This window comes from Gavia stellata, chromosome 2 (genome assembly GCF_030936135.1).
Source record: "Gavia stellata isolate bGavSte3 chromosome 2, bGavSte3.hap2, whole genome shotgun sequence".
Classification (NCBI taxonomy): Eukaryota; Metazoa; Chordata; class Aves; order Gaviiformes; family Gaviidae; genus Gavia; species Gavia stellata.
Window position 1 is genome coordinate 71,587,138 of NC_082595.1, and position 16,185 is coordinate 71,603,322.

The following is a 16,185-nucleotide window of genomic DNA, read 5'->3' on the forward strand; positions in this document are numbered from 1 at the left end:
ACATGGTACACTGATTTAAAATGAATTTCAGTTCTTCTGCGAATCCTTTACTGTTCTCTGTGTTTTGCCTTCCATAGAGGCTTTTTGGGGAAAAAAATTTATTTGGAGAGAGCATGTTTGTCTTTGTAAACGTGTGTGGAACAATACATTGTTTTCTTTCCCTTAGCAAAGAAGTTCTCATAAATTGTTTCACAGAAGAACTCTTTAATTAAAGAGGAAAACTTAATGTAGGTCATTTACTCAGGGCAAGCCACGTCTAACCTGTTTCAGTGGCCAGAAGAGGCCACTGCTGAGGAAGAAGAGAGGGAGGATGCTGGAGGGAAAATAGTGAGGAAGGCTGCGGCTCCACTCTTCCCCTCCCCAGAGCGGAGGTTCATCCTAGCAGTGATTTGTATGGAGGGAGAAGGTCGCCTGCTCCGAGCTGTCCTTCCCTCGCAGCTGGCAGAGGGGGATGCTCGAAGACGGCGATTCCTCCTGCCTCCGCAGCCTGCTTTTCTTCCTTGGTCACTGTTGTACCAATGCGGGCAAGGAGAGCCCTGGGGCGTGCTAACGGAAAGGTGGTCCCGCCGTGGCTGGCTGCTCAGAGCTGCCAGTAAGCGCAGAAGTGGGGGTTGGTGGAACAAAAGGCTTGTAGACAAGGAAAAGAGACCAGGCAGGGAGCATGAGATGCCGGAGAAATGATGGAAAAGGGCACAGGAAAAGGGCATTGGGATGAAAACACTAAGGGTACAGCGCAGGATTTTTCTGGCCTAGATTGAGGGAAGCTATTTCAGAAAATGCCCCCTTCTCTTTTCTCTCACTCAGCATTGCATTTTTGTCTTCCTTTCTGGCTGCATTTAGTTGTTGCTGCCCCTGTCTGTCATCTTTCTGGTTTTCCTTCGTAGCTGGCTGGGATGCAGCCCTTTCCCCAGGAGCCTGACAGACGCTGTCACCCTGGGCCGGCCTTGCACGCTCAGCCAGAAACCGCCCAGCTTGCGTATTCAGCTTGATAACGTGCCTTGTGCTAGCTGTGTCACCCTGCCGTCACCCCAAATCATCAACTTCCCCGCAAGCCCTGATGGAGCAAATGTCACTTCCACATCCGTTGCGTTTGGGCAGCGGTCAGCTGCCCTCAACACCGTGGGCTTGGGCCTGCAAACGCTCGGTGCGGCCTGCACTGCTTCCCCGCCAGCAGCCTGCCCCAGGCCTTTACCTTTGTCCCTCCCAGCCCTGTTGCGGTGGCCTGGTAGGGAAGAGCTGAACAAAGCAGGGGCTTTACTTCGCACTTTGCTGGGAAGACATTAAAGATGTCTTGGGGCTGGGTGGTTACTAATCTGCAGGACCCAGCTCAAAAGAGGGCAGCCTCTCCCACATCGGGGCCATGAGAACAGGCTGCCTGGACTGGAGCTTCAGTGTCATGTCTGCCCTGCAGTGAGTGGTTTCAGGCCCAAGTAGCTATTTCTCCTCCTTTTAATGAGCTTCACTAATGAGCAGGCGGTGAAGAAGACAAGATGACTGCTGAGGAGGGTGTTGCTCAGGCACGGTGGCTGGAGCCCAGCCTGGGGACATGGGGCGAGAGGCTCCTGCTCCCATCTCCTGCTCTCCGAGCGATTAAGAAGTTTTTTCCTCAGTGCTTGCAGGGAAGTAGTAACTTCTATTAATTAGAAACCAAGCCCGAGTTCCCCACTGCTGTCAAGAAAGGAAAGAACTCAGGAGTATTACTGGGGGATGTGAGGAAAAACAAGCTCACAAAGCCAAAGCAGTGCAGGCCAGCGGAGGAGGCGAAGGTGAGGAGGACCCACACAGGAAACACGGCATTGACATCATGTGGGCCCTTGCTCCTTGTTGAGGGAGAAAAAGCAACGAGGCCCAAGAATAAAAGTCCATCAGGGGGTTTTAGAGATGCTGCTGGTAGCTTGCACACTGCCCCATCTCCCTCCTCTGACAGACGTGTGCATGGCTACGGGCACGGCTTTCTGTTCACTTGGAATTAATGGGATTATATACGGTGGGAAAGGAGGCAGGGTACACTGAATTCTGCAAACACAGAGCTTCGGCCTGTGCTGCTTGATCTTTAGAAAAATAAATAAAATAAAATAGCAAGAACCAATTCCAGGATGATTCAGTATGCAAATAAACTGTTTTTCATTACTCACGGCACACACAATCGCGCACTGGTGACTGAGGCAGCAGAATAACACTTCACTGTTCATTATTTTATCAGACAGTGATAATTGTAGTTAATATTTTCTTAGTAGTGTCTCTGAGAGTTTATTTATACTATTAATAATCTGAGCAGCTGTAATGATGCTGGCTGCCAGAGCTATAGCCTTTTAGAAGCACTCTAGTGTGGCAATGATGCAATGGTAGTAGAAATACAAGGAGAAAATTATCTTTTCAGAGCAGATGGGGCTAATTCAGTCCTTTTCACACACGTTCACGTTCTCTGGTCTCTTTCTCACACTAGCATGCATGGGTGCATGTGAGCATATGTAGACACACACACAAATAGCTGTAAAGTCCCAACTTCCGCCCTCCCAGGACAGGGAAGTCACATGTCAAGCTGGAAATGCCATCATTTTTCTATGTGGAGAGTATTTCTAGGGCTCCTAGGGTAGATGGCGTTTTCTACCCCTCACTTTCTGGGTAGATCTTAAAAATGTTGCGTATGAAACGGAAGGGGGGAAGTCAATTCCTTGGGGACAGCCCGGAGCCGGGTGTGGGGTTGTGGCTGCACTGGGATGCTGTTGCCCATCCTTCCTGTCCTTCCCTGCCTTCGACCTCTTCACTGCGGGGCACTTCTGCTGAGCCTGCGCTCCTTTAGGGACTAAAAGAGACATCTACCTTTGCTCGCAGCAGACGTGAAATCTCAGCAAGTCGGCAGGTGCCTCCGATTTTTTCTGGTGGGATTTATGGAGCCTAGCTAACCTTTTGGGCCAGTGCGGGAGGAGTTAACTGCTCATCGTGGAGGACGGGAGGGGACCAACTTTGCCAGCTCAGCAATGGCTGGTTCTCCTTGCAAACCTGCTTTGCTGAGCTGAGTGGACGTCATTGATGAAATGTGAACGCCAAGCAGTGGAACAAAAGCCACCGTAATCCTCAGATCTGTTAGTAACCATGCGAGAACAAAAACGAGGTGAACACAGAAAAACTGCGTGTCCAAATACCGGAAATGAAAAGGCAAGGCAGGGGAGGAGGGGAAGGAAAACTGGAACAAATGCAGCATTTGGCAGGTTTTGTTTTAAAAATATGATGCCTGCAGGAAGCCAGGTTATTTATACAGGGTTTCAGCCTACCAGTTAATAATTGTAATTGCCTGGTTACCTCGTGAAGCACAATAGTAAAGCATTTGACATTCAGTTCCTTTCACAGCCCAGCAAAAGCGTCTCTGGATTTGAAATATTACGGGATGTGCTGGGCTGCACTCTCTGCCACCCCGGCGTAAGGATGCCAGTGATTTTATATGCTGTGCCATGCCGGCACACAGTCACGGGCAGTGCCGGAAGTGCTAACATCATCAGCCCCGTGGAAACCACGGCAGAGCATCCGTGAGCTGCACCGTATGTTATCCGGCCCCGTCTCCTGAGCCTGCTCCTTCTCCAGCTCCTTTGTCTTCCGATTTAGTTCTCTTCCTCAGAGTGCAGCCTTGTGTTTTCCTAAATTATATCTGACAGAGCCTGTTTCTTCCTCTCCTACGCTACATGAAATGTAATAGTAGGGCTTGTAGTGAGATGCCTTGCTGTGAAGTATTCCTTGTTTTTATAAAGTAATTACAGTGTATTTAATGCACTGTGTATTTAATACACTATATTACGTAATTTATTCGCATAAATAAATTCTGCTGTGCTTGGGAAAGAGGAGTATTGGTGTAATTTACAGGTCTTTGTAATTTTTCTGTATTGTTGTGCTTGCTTCTGTATTAATTGCAGCTTTGGAAACTCTGAACCACTTCTCTAAGCACCCTCTGAATTAGCAAATTCCTACACGCATCTTCATTTTCTGCCTGTTTTGGTATTTCCTAATATAACTTAGAGGCTTCTAGAGTTCCTTTCTTTATTCTACAAGTTTTTAAACTGCTTTTTGTGTTCCCTTTTTCTCCCCACTTTGGCTCATGATATGCACCTAAACAGAGCTTTCACAGATTCTTCTCTCACAATTTATATTCTGTGAAAGCTTTCCCACTCCTTACTCCCCCCTCCTCACCACTCAACACTTTTTTTTTTTCTTTTTTAATCTGGGGGTCAGTTTAGTTTTCCTTTTCAAAAATATGGCACCGATTTTAATTTTAAATTACAGTTGCACTTTAATTCTGATGATGCTCTTGGGTTAAAATCTGCTTGTTTCTGCCCGTTTCTTCCCCGTTGGTTTCAGTATGGCTTGCATGGGCACCCAAGGAGAGAAGGTAGCATTTCTGCTGAGCCACACTTCTGTGTCGTCCTTCGTTACTGCATTCCAGGTTTCTTAAGGTGCAGGTTGCATTGGAGAAACAAATGAATTGCAAATTGCCAGGTATCACAGCCATATTTCTCTTTGCTTCATCTTCCAGTTCATGCCTGAGTGTTTAAACTGCTAATTAGTGCCACTGGTTTTTATGTGTTCTTTGTTGATTCAGTCATGTTGTAGCTGAGTTGTTCCTTCAGAAAAAAGGTTATTTGAAACATCCTCATCTCTAATTTTCTCACACCTCCACTCGAAGTCTGACCTCAGCAGCCTGGAAGTTCTCCCCCAAGCTTTTTCACCTATGCTTGCCTGCAGGTACTCTCTTGGCCGTAATTTTGAATTTTCTGTGTTCTCCAGTTTTGGCCTGGGCAGCCTCTAACATCAACATCTTACCCCAAACCACGTAATTAGTTAGGAAAAATTTTTCTCCTTCTGCTGCAGTTCATTAAGGTGTTTGCTCCAAACAGTAGCACTTCAGCTGTCATTCCTCCAGTTTGATGCATGCATATTATTACAGGCAATATTCTCTTAATGGTTTAATAAACTAGTGTTTGACTTCAATGCAAGTTACCAAGTGAGGTTTTAAAATAAGAGCTCTGATAGGTTATCACGTGGCGGTTTTGCTTGCAGTGGTGTAAGAAGTTCCCCCCTCCAGCCCAAGAGCTGTTTTGCCGAAGATACTGCACCGTGGTGGGGTGTAGAGGGGCCATTACCACAATGAATTTGATTCGGAAAAACCCAACTATGCGGGTGCCTTAACTCTTGCACTCCACCCTTAAGTCACATGCGGTCGAACGCTGACATAACCAATAACGTAGGCATCGATCTGCTGGCTGTTTACGCCATCTTTACACTTGGCAATCAATTCCGAGCCACTTGCCCCGCCGTCAGTGCTGACGCACTTCTCACGGGGTGATGGACGCGGTTTGCAATTATTGCTCCCCATTTTCGAGACGAGTCTAGCGTGAAGGACCACTCCTTCCTCCCCATCTCACTTCCATCTCCTGCGGTCACACCTACCACCCGGGAGCATCGTGATGCTCTGTGGGCACTGAGGGATATTGGTCTCTCCCTCCCTTTCAAGCGGGGAGGGAGGAGGCCCTTTGAAGTGCTGCCCCTGGATGTGTTCATTATGCTGGAGAGAGGAAAACAAGAAGTCATTTGGTTTCCCCCTTCGATTTGTAAATACTCTCACACAGGCAGTCAGGGCTTCCAGTGTAAATTCGCCGTCTGGCCAAAAGCTGGGACTTCAAGGGGGAAGGCTGAGGGGGGCACCTGTGCATTTTTTTTTTTTTCAAAAGCACGAAAGTGGAAGTTGTATGAGCACTTCCAACGTGGCATCTTTCATAGAAGTACTGCTAAAGGGAGTTAAGCATCAGCTTGAAGCTCTCAGCCTGATGCCTCAAGAGGCTGTTGTGGAGGATGCGCTGGAAATATATTGGGATGCCCCTTAGCTCAGCCTCGGTGTGGCTTTGCAGGTGGCAGCTTCTTTAGTGAAAGTTTTTGCTCAAAAAAAAAAAAAAATTAGGTAATCAGCCTCTCAAAGAAAGGAGCTGTGTGTCTGGGTTCTCCCTTCCCCTGGAGTGCATTTGTGCCCAGGGGTGTCTGTCACAGTGACGGTGTGGTGGCCCCCCACCCCTGCGGTGTGATGTGATATGATGCGATGTGGGAGATGCCAGACTGTCGCTTGGACTTCGGGTCACTCTTCTGCCCAAATCTGTACGTGCTACCTGAAGTGGTAGAATGTTAAACTGGGGCCAGCAGGATATCTGCTTGATTAAAGAAGTGGTTTTAGAGTGAAAATAAAGGCCTCCCTTCGTCGGTCTCCATCAGCGACTTGTACGTTCCTCTCTTGTTTAAAATCCCAGCTTTTAAACACCCTATGTAAAAGGATCATGGTTTCAAAACAATTCCTGGCTGTGTGCAGGCTCACTTTGTGCATATACAGGGACAAACTGTGATAGCTAGCACTGTTGATATTGCACATGCGACTGACCAGTTTGAGCCTAGTAATATATTTAAATCTTTCAGAGAGTTTTCCAAAACCAAATAAGCTCAAGCTAGGAAACACAGGATCTGCCAGGCTCCGCCATCCCAAGTAAAAATAACTAAATAAATAACTGGGAAGTCTCTTAACTCTTAATGGAATAACAGCTTTGGTGACTGATTTTGGTTATCAGATTACACTCTGAAAATAACTTCTGCACTATACTTGCAATTGGCTGTAAAAGAAAAAAAATACAGTGTGCGCTAATTTTAGCAAATAAGATTAGAGTTAATATTTAATCCCAGAGACCTTCTTCAGGCTGTGGAAAAAAATAGCAGCAGTTAACTGTCACTAATCTTATCTCATATTTCTAGCATGTGTTTGATTATATAAGTTGTAGTGTTAGGAACACGCTGGACGAGTGAGAAGTTAGTAGTTTGTTTGCTACATCCTTGGACTTAATTAGACAAACTTCAGGGCTGCGATGGATTTAAAAAGTCTCCACACATGCCTTCAGACTGCAATAGCAACACTGAAAGGTTAACAAAATGGGTCCCACAGTAGGCCCGCTACAAAACAGCATGTGAATAACGGATTGATTTTGAGTTCTGCAAGAAACGGTTGCATTTCTTCTATGTTTCTATCCAACTGTTTTAAATTAATATTTAGTTTGGGATTTGATATTCAGCGTGTGAGGTTTGATTCAGTTTTCCTTCCTTCCCCACAAAATGGCTTAATAATTAAATCGATGTTTGGAGATTAGAGATGAGGGGTTTCTAACTGTTTTTAGGTGCCTGGTGATTAATTTAACCTGAAAATCAAAATACTAAAAATATAATCCATAATCCTACAAGCCGCTTGCACGCTTCACAGAAAAGCCATCAGTACTCCTATTGATTTCAACAAGACTACTCAAATAAGTAAAGATAATCTGCGCCTGTGCTGCTCAGTTAGGACTTCTGCGTTCTCAGTGGGTCTGAAGGTCTGACCATCTAATTTACCCCCAATTCGGTAGTATTTAGCAACTAATGTTCTGCAGATCTCATTGTATCCCTGGAGCGGGGCGGGGAGGGGGGCTCTGCCCTCCCACGCCACCACCAGTGAGCTTGTTCTTTGAATATGCCCCAGGTATGCTTTACTTGAAAAGGAACAATTGCATGTACATTTGCTGTTGAACTTTGATGCTGTTTTCTAGAAGATCATTGGCACTGTGCCCTCATTAATTAGGCCTGGAAAATCCTACCCCATTAAAAGCCCACCTCGCCGGAACAAGGTTGTGCTTTGTTAGTTTTGCTTTGCAGTACTCAGACATAAAGTATCCATCGTCTTCCCTGGAAAGCCTTCCAAGATCTCACTGAATTCGCTGTTAGGTTAAGAGTCAGGAAAAAATCTCGTTTTCATTTCTTCAGTTTCTTCTCACTGCAATCAGCAATAGCACCCCATAGCAAACTGAACAATTCTTCTCTGTTCTTGATGTTAGTATGCATCAGATTACTGTAAACATTCTCTTGCTCCATTTTAGATATTGCCTTGCCAAGTTTTACATTCCTACATGTTTACAGTGATCTTTCCTTGCCCTTAATCACTTTTCCCCTCTTTAAATTGAACTCAGACTTGCTGGCATTTCGCAGGGGTTGACCTTCCCCACTCCATATGCAGCTTTTCATACAGATGCCATTCGGAGCAGGGTTACCAGACATCCATGTTTCCCTTGGAAATAACCTTTTTTCCCCCCTATAAGAAATACTGTCTGTGCAGAATTGGAGGATTTTGTCTATTTGTCTGGGATTTTGAGACATCTGGAAGTCTGGGCAGCCAGCTAATGAGCATGCACTGATGAACTCTGCAGTGCACAGTGGGTCCAGCCCATCCACAGCAATATCGGACCTCTGCATGTGCTCTGAGGCCACGTCCCGTGTGTTCAAAACAACATGGAGGCCTCCACGGCATGCTTGATCGGCCGTCAGGGAGGAGACCTGATACAACAGGGAGCCAGAGAGAGTTCACCCACAGTGCTGTATCATCTCCCATGGCGCCTGTGGGTGTGTGTACAACTACATTTAAAATAGAATTTTTGCCCTAGAAGTCCCTTACGAAAATGCAATGTTCCGAACGTGGAAGTGAGCTAACCCTCCTCCTAATTTTAGAATAGTGCATGCCCAGTACTAGAAAAACACTGTGCTATAAACACTCTATATTTGCATCTGCAATGCTGCCTTCTTTACTAGCATTTCTCATTGCTGACTCTCGTCTCAGCTTCTTATTCTCCCATCTGACAGTGATCAATATTGTTTTCCTTCAATTAGCCAGTTTTTCGTTAATGATATAATACTAACCAAGGAAGAAGGGAAGGCAGAGAGTATAACAATGATACAACTATTTCTCCAAAAGGAAGAAGCATTATCCGGAATGCATTGAGAAAATATAATGAAAGATGATGGAAGAAAATCAGAGAAGGAAGACTTCCTCACAAGGAGATTTTAAGTAGAGTCTGGCAATGATCTCCCAAAGGAAGTAGTGGAAGTCTGGTCACTTAAATCAATTAAAACTAACCAGAGCATCGCACTCCACAGGACTCTGTAAGGAGAAGAGCAGTGTTGGACTGAACTAAAATAGATTTTGCATGCTTATTTTCTGCAGGACTGCTGTCTGTATTTTGCTGGTAAATTCAATATGGCTAATGCTGATTAACAGCTCTCTTGACGGTGATTATATCATTGCATTATTTCCAGCCCGTTCCTCAGTATCATAAACTCATGAGGGCATGGACATACAAAACACATCCCCTGGCTCAGCTAGCTCAATCTGAAAGACAAGTGGCAGATGAAGGCCTGGAGGACTTACTTTCTTTCACCTTAGCAGTGGTCAGGCTCATTATCACCGCAACGCCGAATTGATGTAGACTTCCATAGCACATGCGGAATGTGGTGTACCTGTGGCAGCATGGCAGAGGTGCACATGGACCCCCAGTGCTTGATCTCTTGGATTACTGTAGAGCAAGAAGATGTGCCAGAAGGCTTAGGTAGGGCTGCAGTACCCGTGTCCTCTCTGCATTAGGTGTGCAGAAGGGTTTTAATGCATACAAGACCAGCTGGGGACAGGAGCAAGACAAAGTGATTTGTCCTTAGACTTGGCAGGGTGTTTGACGTGTTTCAAGTACACAAGAGAAGTCCTCTCCTGGCCTGCCTCGAAAGGTAAGGGAAAGCAAGCCTCCGAGAAGCTGAGGTCTTTACTTTGCTTTTCTTGTTTGTGTGGGCATTGTTGTTTTGCATGTACGTTGTACCTTTTCTCTGCCTGATTTTCTTGTAGCCAGTCAATTCTATTTAAACAATAGAAATGGGCAGAAATTGGAATAAGGCAAATGATTGGAGGGCAGGGAAGCATTCACTTGGCATATGAGCTTGGACAAGGTGTCTAGTAGAGGTTCCCCACAAACTGACCTGCCTACTTAAATATTAATTTACATGGAAGATAAGGAAAAAAATCTTGGACATTTGGCAACTTATTTACAGCAGGGGAAAAAATAAACTGAGATTGTTGCTGGAATGTGTTTTACCCATCCAGCAAAGGTCTCCCTCATGTGCAAATGGTGACTGTATGGAATGGCGATCAGAAATGATCTGTTTCCTTCTGCAAACACAGATCAACTTGGTTTCACTAACTGTTTTCACTGGGATGCATCAGTCAGGTCAAATCATTTTAAAAGACTGTTCTTACCTCTTCCTACAGAAATGCGTATGTGATGGTGATTTTCTTTCCCAATGTGCGGTGCTCATAGCCACGCTCCAGTGCCTTGATTCCAGCCTTCCTGCCAGAATGAGTCAGATGCAGGAGGTCCCAAAGCTGGTGGGGCTGAGGCAGGGGACCTGCCACGGGAACCAATTCAATATTTAGACAGCTTCAGGCAACAGAGATTGCGCTGGCTTTCACACTTGGCAGCAGGCTTTGCGTCCGTTTGTTACCAAAGTTATTGTTTGTGCAGTTTCAAGCATTGGCACTTGAGAGATTCCTCCCTGAGGGCAATGGCAAGTGTAGGGTGCTTGAAAAGAAACCCCCCTACTTTGGATCTGAAGATTGTGAGAGTGAGGGAAGTTGTGAAACCAGGTAAGATCTCATAACAAAGTGAAGGCACATGTTTGACCAGCGTTTTCATCATCCTTCACTTGAGGCATCTGCTGGGCATGATGGGGAGCCCACAGCGCAGTCTCGGACTCTGCTTCTGATACATCCAGCGCAGAACATCTGTAACAGCTGTCTTGCTGTTGTTTGTTATCACAGTGGTTTATTGGGAGTGAAAACCTGAGTCAGCGTGGGAGACAACCTTGCTGTGGGGTGGTATGAGTCAGCCCAAGGCTCTGCAGCCTGCTGGCGCTGGGGCGGCAGACCGGCAGGTGAAACCCTGGCCCAGCACAGAAAATTATTTTAATTTGCTTTCCAGTCATTCCACCTAGTGGCTGAATGACACAACTGCCAGGAGAGCTGGGTTTGTGCTCCAGAGTCCCTCCTCTTCAAAAGGGACCCAAAAACCCCAGATGGTATTTATGGCTGCTCCTACAGACCAATGCTGCTGCGGAGCTTACAAGATGTGTAGGAATATGTAAGCCCCCACACTGAAGATCTTATCAAAGAGAAACATTGGCCTGCGAGTAGCTCATTAAGTTCCCGAGCAATTTTGTTCATCATGCTGCATAGATAAAATGCAGATAGGCCTTTAGTGAGCTGATAATCTAACAAATAGGCAGAAAGTGTAACACTGATAAAGCAGAGATCTGTTTAATAGCCAGCTGTAAATCTAGGCAATTCTGTACCAGAAGCGTATTGTAAAACAGGAACGTGCAAGTGTGTAGGTATGTGCATGAAAATGCACTGTTTCTTAAAATAGCAGATACAGCAGTAATATTATGTATGGAAAAGCTATTGGGAGCAATTTTACAGGTGTTTTAAAATATTTTTCTCTCCATCAGAGTCTGCACCACTTGTGCTATCTTCATAATCCAGCATCACAAGTGCAGATCTATGAATAACAAAGGGTTGTTTCTGGAAATCAGGATTTTCTATAAAAATCTGTGAGCTCTACCACTGGTCCTGAGGCAGTGTAAGGAATTTATAGGCTTTTCATTGGGATGAACCAAATTATTCACTCAGATTTATGCTAATCACGAATAAGACCATCACAAATTCATGGTCTGATGTCTCACCGACGTCTTGAGCAGCTTCTTGCTCAGGTGTGTTAATTCAATTGGAAGGACAGGGAAAAACAGCTCACCTTCAGAGGGTATCCCATACCTACTGGACACGATATCCTTCTGAGGAGCTGGGAAATACAAGTTCGAATCCCCACAGCCTAAGGAAGGGACCTGGTCTCCTACTTTCTGGGTCCCTCTCTGATCTTTAGGCTATTTTATGAAAAGGGGACAGCAGTGCTTCCTCTTCTTGTTTGTTTTAAAAGAAGAAACTGAGCTGGGAACACCTACCAGAGATACCTACAGCCAGAGGGAGGTTGCAGGCTGTGCTTCCCAACCTGCACATAGGTGCCAGATGTGGTTGCTGTTGCATGGTTTAGCTGTCTGGCTGCTCTGAATCACATCTAGATGCCTTTCCTTGGTATGCACATGAGGGAACTCAGATTTGTGGATACGACAAATAAGGCAAGAAGGTGTCCTGGTGAATTGAGACTGAGGTGATTTGCCAGGGTCATTTAGAAGGTAGTTGGTGCAATCGGAAATTGAGTTGTGGTCTCCCAAATCTCAACTTAGTGGCCAAACCACTGAATCTGCTTCTTGTGGAGAAACCTTTATTCTTGATGGTGAGCCCTGGTTTTGAAGCAGCCTCTCACTGCTTCATGAAGAATAGAGTTTTTCCAGTATCTTTGTTTCCTGCCCATTGGGGGAAAAAATGCAACAGAATTCAGTGCCAGTGCATTTTTCCTCAAAAAATAGACAATATCTATAGTTTACCATGTGGCTTAGCAAGTTATTTGATAGTTACATGTGAAGATATCACTGTAAAATATCTGGGGGGAGAAGGCAGGGGGAGAAGGCATGTATTTTTTAATGTATGATCTGTGAATATAAAATATAGTGTAGATGGTATGATGAGAAGAAAGGACAAGTAGTAGTGCATAACTCAGATCTGGAACAGTTGGTTGGAGATCACACTCCTGGAAACAGTTGTTTCTACAAAGAAGATGGTGGAAAATTAAGTACTGAGGTGGGACTCGGTGTGATTTGTGTCACTTGAACTATGAATATGGATTTATTTCCTGTTAACTGTACCTTAGACTCACTAAAATCAGGAACAGTATGAGAAGAATACTCTCCATAGGATGGAGAAGAGAGCTGTGCAGTTAGTACTTACCTATTATTTATTCAGCAATGGCTTGCAAAAATTTGAGAAGAAAAAAAGGAACCAGTTTGCTCTTGAAAGAGGCAGAAAGATATTTTCTGTTGAATTTTTCTATAGTATTAAATGTTTCCTTCCCAAAACACTTGGTATTTAAGGGGTGTTTTAAACTTGAAACCACTGTTCACCAGAGCTTCCATTGGGGCAGAAGAGTCAAATTTTAATTGGTACTTTCAGGGTGCTGGGCTGCATCATAGTTAACATAACATCCGTCCAAGAATTAGCAGTGTCCACACCACCCTGTTTTTTCAGTCTTTTATTACAGCAGAGGCTTAGTTCATAGGTCTTCAAGATACTTGGGAAAAATAATGCTCAGCTCAACCTGTACAATGATGTGCAGGAGCAACATAAAGGGAGCAGTGCTAATTACGGGATGTAGCATCACTGATGACCTGACAGACAAATAACTAGTACTGAGCAGTATTTATTTCTGGACGCTAGACGTGTTAGGTTATCCAACTATGTGATGAAGGACTTAGGATGATAGCAAGAGCTGATGATAACACTGGCAATTTCCCTCTCTTTTTTTGCAGGTCACTGTCAGGGGATTTGGTCCATTGTTACAGTTTGCCTACACTGCTAAGCTGTTACTCAGCAGAGAAAACATCCAGGAGGTCATCCATTGCGCCGAATTCCTGCGCATGCACAACCTGGAGGACTCCTGCTTCAGCTTCCTTCAGACGCAACTGCTGAACAATGAAGATGGCCTGTTCCTGTGCAAAAAAGATAACACCTGTCAACGCATGCACGATGAGGAGAACTCAGATGGAGACGAGGAGGAGACGATGGAATCGGAGACGTCAAAAATTTCTTGCCCAAGAGAGAGGATGCACCAAGAGCCCTTCAATTTTGAAAACACTGTTGCTGGACCAGAAAAAGGTGAAGGGATGTTGCCTGACTCTGACATGCTGAGAGATAGCAAGGACAATTTGGACAAAGATGCAGTAACACGGTACCCCAGATACAAGAAATACCAGCTTGCTTGTACCAAGAATGTCTACAACACATCACACATCAGTACCTCAGGTTTTGCAAGCACATTCAGTGAAGAGAGCTCTGGAAATGGCCTCAAATCAGGACTTGCTATGGGGCAGATAAAAAGCGAGCCTCAGAATGAAGAGAACGATGAAGAAAGCATCACGCTTTGCCTGTCTGGAGATGAACCTGACATCAGGGATAAAGAAGGGGATGTTGAAATGGACAGGAAACAGCCAAGCCCCACTTGCGCCGACAGGCCAAAAAGTGGGTCCTCTCCTTCTTGCTTGCGGTCTTTCTTCAACAGAACAAAAAGCATAGATTTGGTTGGCTTCCCCAGCACTTCCCAACAGCACTTTGGCAGGAGTCCAGCATGCCCTTTTGAAAAAGGGACAACTCAGGGTGACCACAAAACTGATTATGTCCCTTTCACAGGGAACTATGGACAGTCCCATGCCATGCAGAAGGATGCTTCCAGCTTCACAGTGGGATCACCGCTCAGGGGGCCTGGCTTTGAAACTCTCTGTAAGCAAGAAGGGGAACTGGACAGAAGGAGTGTTATATTCTCTTCAAACGCTTGTGACCAAGTAAACACTTCGGTGCATTCATATTCTGGTGTGAGCAGCTTGGACAAAGACCTCACTGAGACTGTGCCAAAGGGTCTGTGGGCTGGCAGTAGCCAGTCTCTCCCCAGCTCTCAGACCTATTCGCACAGCGGACTGACAGCTGATCACTTGCCGGGAAGGATGCGGCCGAACACCAGCTGTCCGGTGCCAATTAAAGTTTGCCCTCGCTCTCCTCCTTTGGAAACCAGAACCAGGACCTCCAGCTCGTGCTCTTCCTACTCGTACGCAGAGGACGGCAGCGGTGGCTCTCCCTGCAGTCTGCGTCTTTGCGAGCTCTCCTCTTCCCCTTGCTCCCAAGGCCCCCGATTCCTGGCACCCGAGCACCAGGAGCCCGGCGTGGTGGGGGATGGATTGTACAACCCGGTCCGAGCCCAGATTAAATGTGAGCCATCCTATGGAACAAACTCCAGCGATGAGTCTGGGTCATTCTCAGAAGCAGACAGTGAATCATGTCCTGTGCAAGATAGAGGGCATGAGGTAGGGATTTAAGATAAGTACATATATCACAGTCATTGTGACCCGATTAATTGCTCCTTTATTCTCTCAAATGACTTGGCATTTCCCCAGGACTTTCTTTGTTTACAGAGGCAAAGAGTAACTTCTATTTATTCCCTCGTCAGCTGAGTGCGCGTGGTTGACTTCACGTAAATAGGTCTGCTTGACCTCCGAGGTGCTTGGCACTTATCAGAATTTGGGTATGGGGCAATAGCAAACTGCTGAATTATGAGAGCACATTGATGTGCGTAGGAGTCTACTAGCAGTGTCCTGTCCTCCTCCCTCCCTCGCCCATGGCACAAAGCACCATTCCTCATCCGTAGTTTGCCGAGGTGGTTCTAGCAACACTTGTCATTGCTGCTGGTGTGTTTGAGCAACCTCAAGGGATGCCTTCACTGGCACCAAGGGTCAGGCAGCCTGCACCAAGAGCCCCTGCTGCTAACGGCCCAAGTAGAGGAGGCAGACAGAGTGGGAGGAGAAAGAGGTGTGAAATGACTTGAAGAGTTGCATAGCTGGCCACCTTCAGCTGTGGGAATGGTGTTCGTGTGTGTGCGTGCGCGCGTGCATGCATGCACGTGCGTGTGCGTGTGTTTCTCGCGCACATGCAGACAGTGGGTTTTGCCTCCGTTAAGTGACAACTGAGATGATGTTTCCTGCCGGTGACCCCACTTTGTTTGGTGGCGAGGTCTAGCAGCTGTTGCATACATGGTCTCAAAGAGAAGTTATCCTTTAATTTACAGGACTGTTAAGAGAAAGACAGGGGGAAGGTCAGGCATTGGAGAGCAAGCTGTGAGTTGTTGTGCAGCTCTGCCATGAGAGGAAGGAGAAAGAGGGCCCGCTTTAAAACTAGAGATGGGCCAGTTGCAGATGCTGCGGGGGTAACTGGCTAACCGTGATCAGATAAACTGTCTGTGTGAAGTCACTAGGTTGAGGGAAGACTTAAATCATGGAGAAGCATCGTGGAGCCCAGAAACTGAAAAAAGACTGGATGTTTTCTTAGAGTTTCATTAGGAAACTGCATGACGTGGAGAGCACCTGGGCGAAAACGTGTATCTGGCTCCTCTAGTAACACTGAAACGCTCCACTGAGAGCTTGTGCTTCAGCATGGGGAGCAGCGAGTGCAAGTATGGGGGCTTCACATGCTGTGAGCACCCAGGACAGAACCAGTTGGGCTTATTTGTAGGCTAGAGATGAAAAGAGTGAACTTTATTTTATCCCTCAATCCTTATTCCAGCTACATCTCAGGCTCTGGAAGATACCTTCCAGACACACGTGGATGAT

The 16,185-nt window shown here is 45.9% G+C and overlaps 1 protein-coding gene across 1 annotated transcript in view; it reads left to right on the forward strand.

The window, feature by feature from the left end:
• BACH2 (BTB domain and CNC homolog 2) overlaps positions 1 to 16,185 on the forward strand; it is a 46,511-nt gene that overhangs the window by 14,332 nt on the left and 15,994 nt on the right. The window contains exon 2 of the mRNA XM_059835664.1: positions 13,342 to 14,886. Coding sequence (XP_059691647.1) covers positions 13,342 to 14,886 — 1,545 coding nt within the window. The remainder of the gene's footprint in view (positions 1 to 13,341; positions 14,887 to 16,185) is intronic.